Raw genomic sequence first — 5,581 nt, forward strand, 5'->3', positions numbered from 1 at the left:
ACAAATTTAAGCACCAATATTTGAAAATTTGCCTAAAAGACCCAATAAATTAATAAGCTAAGTATCATACATAATATATATATAAATTTTCAAACATACAGTCTTCAAAATACACGCATCTTTGAGTAATTTCATCCAGCAACATATTGAGAGGACAGGCAGGGATGCATCCTTCCACCCTAAAAGAAAAACAATTAGTATTAACTAGTTGAACAGTATCTTCTGGATCAAGCATTTAATTTTAGGAAAACAGAATTTATTTATAAAGTATTTTTAGATAGAATAAGACTGTCTACTTAAATCTCATCACCTCAGTATACTCCTTCAAAATGTCATTGCCATGGCTTCCATTTTCACTCAGATCTAAGCAAAGGCATGAACTTCGCAATACTCAGCCTTTGAAATGAACGGTCGCAGGTTCAATACTGAATGCTATTGCTTAAGAAACACCAAACATCTTTACACACCAAAATCCAAATGCCACTTTTACCAGATTTAGCACAAATTCCAGCTGGGAGGAAAAGGCAAGGACAGATATGGCTGTTGCAATGCCATAATGAAAAAGTAGGGGAACAACTATTTGAAACAAACTTGTAATCACTTCTCTGTTAATACTTTATAATACCCCCCACCTTGAAAGTTACAAATATACTAGTCATTCCAGAATCTGACAATACTTACCTAACAACTGAAATGTCAATTTCATGTAGCTGTCACAGCAGGTTTTATTCAATTTCTTTTCTCCTTCACTTACTTCCTTATACAAGAACACAGTCCTGCTATACTGAGCCTACATCTGGTCCCTCATATTCTTATTATTCTGCATAAGTATAAAACCCAAATTACATAATTCTCCATAAAAATACAGATCCTTACTTTGGTACTGCTTGACAGTTTTTTCCCAAAGGGTCCCTGCACGTCTTGAAACAAGGGCTTGTACAGGCATCATAATGCCATTCACATGCAGAACGGGACAGAAATTTAAATTTGACATCTGAAAAACAACGAAGATCTGTTATTCTTATATATTTCTAGAAACACACACAGATACATATCACTAAGAGGCATGCTTTAAGTTCACTGCAGCTCTAAATCTCCTACTGTTTCTACCTGTATTCTCTACAAATAAAATTGGTAATTATTTTTTGAACTGCTAAGGTCTTTAAAACACAGAAAAACAGTTTACGTTTGTGCAGAGTATATTAAAGAGCGCTGGCTCTGCAGCCTGTTTTACTCTTTGTAGTATAAAATATGACATTGAATTAGCCACATTTACTAAATATTACAATCACTTGAAAATAAAGCCAGGCAAGTTAGAGCTGTTGTTTTTAAGTTTTAAAAACTATATCAACAATGAAACTACATGCTTGGTTATTCAAACAAAATGCAAAATTAAGATTATGTTGATTCAGTACAATTATTGCTACTAAAATAAAAAGCACCAATTGGATACACTGGTACTTTTTATAACATGAAGTATCATAACACTTGTTTACTTTATGTGTAAAATTTGCTGATATAGCACAAAGGTGTACATAACTTGTATGATACAATTGTATATTAAAAGCCAAAACAAACACCACTCCAAATAAAGTAATCAGAAATTGTGCCAATTTAGTGTCCTTAAAGCAATATATCTTAACAGTTGATCTTCTCAAAAGCAGTATAAGATAGCCACTCCAAGATAAATTAATTCAAACCTCAAAACATTTTGAATCTGAAATTCTAACTTCTCCTACAACGAAGAAAGCAACTCAGATGAGATGAGACGTAGTCTTGCAAAATTTAACTCAAAACATATACTTCACCAGACAAAATAGTACCAATAATGAAACACTATGGTAAATTAAAAAAAAAACAACAACCAAAAAAACCCCCAAACCCAAACTGCCTTTAGGGTATCTACACAGTGTTTATTGAAAGACTTCAAATTCACATAATTGAAACCCAAAGTAAAAATTCCGATAGAGGAAGAGTTAGACTTCAAAGTGAGAATAAACAGAAATAAGGATCAGCTATTCTTCCAGTGCTTATTAAATTATGCAGGAATTTTAAAAAATTAATGTAAAGAAGAAATACACTGAGTATAAACTCTGAAAGAAAAAAATTGTGGCAATCATTGTGTGGGCAACATGCACTTGCATGTTCAAATGCAGTATTATGCTTTCTTTTTCACTACAACCCTGCCCCACCTGCATGCAGAACGGTTTCCCACACAATGCTAGATTAGCCCAGGGGCTCTAGCAATGCCTGCATGACTTACGGATTGTATCTGGATTTCAGCACCTGAACTATGACAACCCACCCCAGCTCCTTCCTGTAGCAGGCAGGGCAGGACAGTGACACTTCCTTTATATTTATGCCTACAGAAGACCACCATCATGACATATGGGTCCCCTCTGGATTGGTAAACCTGATCTTAGAGCTATGTTGTTCAGAGCCTACAAAGAGTAGCTGCTCTTAAAGAATGTTTACATTAATGACCAGAAAGAAAATGCTTATTACTTAGAAAAAGTTTCCATTTTTGGTCTTTTGAAGTCTTTTTCTTTTAAGTTTTGCTGATCTTCGCTTGACTGAGATACAAAGAGAGTAGCTCTTTTACATCTTCTTGAAGACATTCAATTTTTCTGCGAAGATCCTAAGAAATTGTTCTTCCTGCAATTCAGGGACATCTGCACTTACAGGTAATTACCTCTCTGACATTATTAACCATTAATGTCTTCTTTTTTAATACAAATAATTCTCTTAAATCAAAGGTATAAATCAAAGTCAGACAAAAGAGCGTGTATGTTGCTATCTAGTGTTATCCTTTTTACATGTCACTCTAAGGATGTAACATCACTGCTTTTGAAAACATGATTCTTACGACAGTAACAAATGCATTTATGAAGTTACATTCTCCATGAAAAGCTAAGTACAAGTCACTGAATTCTTCTGTGACCCCTTCTAGTGAAACCAACTTAAGCTGCTAAAATCTAACGGAGGAAGGGAATTATTTCCATACATTTTGCTGACTGATGTATGGGATTTTGTATGCACTGACAGGTCAGAGTGGTAAGGTTTAAGGACAAAAGAAGATATATCACAAAAAGACAGAACATACCAGAGACCTGTTGGCACAGGCAATCACCAACAGTAGTAATAACCAGCAATAACAGTATATCTGAGTGGACTCTAGGAAATCTCATTTTCAGACAACCCTAGATCAAGTACAGAGACAGATCCGTAACTTTTAACTCTTGCCACAAAGCTCACCATTAATCACAGAAGAAGTTTCAAACACAATAAAGGCACAAGCTTTGCAGAACACATACTGTAACCCAACAAAGAATGCTAATTTCTCAATTTAGCAGAACAGTGATCATGAATTAACACCTCCAAGTGCTGGGATTAACATACCATCTCCCATTCTCCAAATAAACTTAGACTTTTACAAAATGATTGCCATGTTTTCCTCAAGCTTTCCTACAGATTAAGTTCACAGAGTCTGCTGGTGTTGCATGCCTTGGTAGGAAATAGGGCGAATTTCTACGTAACTGCATAGCATTTGTTGAGTGGTTCATAAACACCACTTTCAGTCAAGAACGAACAAAGTCATGCTTGCCTGCAAATTCTGTCTCTACTTCTGCAGAAAGAAGTGTGGACAACAGATGAATTCATTAACCTGGTCGTAAAAATTGTTTTCAAAGAAGAGCTGTAGAACCAATGGACATGTAATTTTCCAGTCAAGGGATTTTAGAGAATTGAGTATGCCGGGCCAAGCTGTATTAGGTTTTTTAGTGTGCAAATTACATAAAAGAACAGACCAAATCACCACAGCAAGAGCTGAATATAATATATTGCATGAATTGGTTTCCAGTATCTCAAAAGTTTTCAGTACGTCTCAGTAAACCCATCAGATATAGTGAAATCTGTGCTTTATTATGAATTATGGGAAAATGCTTTTCCAGCATTAGGAGAATGTCAGTTCAGTCATTCATCATATTTAAAGTTTTCACTATTGGCAGCATCACTTCTGGAATGCCTAAGCAGCCCAAGGACCTAGCTGATTGACTGTGCAAGCCACTGTTACAAAAAACCACAGCAAGATGCAGTTCCTGCTTAAAAAGTTCAGACTAAATAGAGATTAGACAGAAAATGAAGGGGAGGAGAAACAAAGGCACAGAGCCATGTTCTGAACTAACATGAATTCAAGAATAAGCCAAGAGAACAATAAAGTATCTCTATACCTAGCTAAAATAATAGATTATTTTGCCTCTTTTTAGTACATCTGTATATTAACTATAATCCCAATACCCACAATCATTAGGGTATAAGGAAAAGCAGTAACAAAGTGCTTTAAAGCCATTTAAGCATCCCTCTCCCTAACTGAGGGAAATATTCCTTTCACTCTCTGTATCGATTTTAGACATTAACTTCCATGCCAGACCAACCTCAGCTTTATTGTTACTACAATGCTGCTATTTCCATGATCAAAACTACCACAGCTCAGAAACTCTGGATTTCACCAGTGTCATAGCACGAATGTTTTATGCTAGCCAGGATGCTCATCAGCCACCTCCACCACATGCTTCCCATTTTTTTAATACTTAAATTCCCCCTCCAGCAATGAGTAATACGAGCTTACTGTACTCTGTGCAACAGTACAGTTCACTCACAACAAAAGAATGATACACAGTTTACAGACAATGAGTCAAGCTTCTAGTATCAGGCACGTGTTCCTCAGAAGGGTTTGTCATGGCATTTGAAAATAACAATGTGTCTCCTGATGAAGTCTACCAGCATTTGTCTTCTGCTCGGTGACACAGCAAATCCTTCACAAAATGGTAAATTATGCCCTGGATGACAGTCACTCCAGTTGACATGCCAACTGAGCCCACAGTTCTTTTACCTAACAGGAGCTGAGCATATCGACGTGTTACAGTACTGCAGAAAGTTTTTGTATGAATGCAGGTATATGCATTGCCAAAGACAATATATTAAAAGTTATTCTCCAACTCCATTGTTTTCTCACTTGCTTGGACATCAGAGAAGCATTTTGTTCCCTGTAACTTATGATTTTCAGTCTTCGTGGCTTTCAAAAATAATTCTGTGGTAATGAGAACAGTTACTACCATTTAATGAAGAATTTTAATATTTTATCATTGAAAAGAACACTGTGGTGTTCTGTTGAGTCACAACAACTTTTCTTAGTAACTTGGCCATGTTTCTGTGCGTTGACAATTCCTACTGTTCACAAGTCCATCCTGCGTTTTTTTTCTATGCTGACTCTCACCTCATAGGGACAAAATTTGCCATTCTCAGAATATGCATATTATGAATAATTTCATGCTATGCTCAAAAAATGGCTATTTACTTTAAAAAAAACCCTAAAATGTGGAATGTTCTAATGTTAATAAAGGGTTGTATTTAAAATAAAGGTTTTAAACATAATGAAAAAAAAATTAAGTATTTGGATTTTCATTCTCACCTGACACTTTTTTCTGTTTTGCTACTTTTCCCAAAGATTGCAAAAAAATCTAGTAGGAACAAAATTTGCTTTAGAATTAGTTCTATTTATAATAGCAGCAAAACTCTGCTT

At 35.4% G+C, this 5,581-nt stretch overlaps 1 protein-coding gene across 1 annotated transcript in view; it reads right to left on the minus strand.

Moving 5' to 3' along the window:
* OTOG (otogelin) overlaps nucleotides 1–5,581 on the minus strand; it is a 104,784-nt gene that overhangs the window by 31,372 nt on the left and 67,831 nt on the right. The window contains 2 exon segments of the mRNA XM_019474491.1: nucleotides 100–179; nucleotides 877–994. Of these exon segments, the coding sequence (XP_019330036.1) occupies nucleotides 100–179; nucleotides 877–994 (198 nt within the window).

Source organism: Aptenodytes forsteri, unplaced genomic scaffold (assembly GCF_000699145.1).
Source record: "Aptenodytes forsteri isolate BGI_AS27 unplaced genomic scaffold, ASM69914v1 Scaffold8, whole genome shotgun sequence".
In the NCBI taxonomy this organism is placed as follows: domain Eukaryota; kingdom Metazoa; phylum Chordata; class Aves; order Sphenisciformes; family Spheniscidae; genus Aptenodytes; species Aptenodytes forsteri.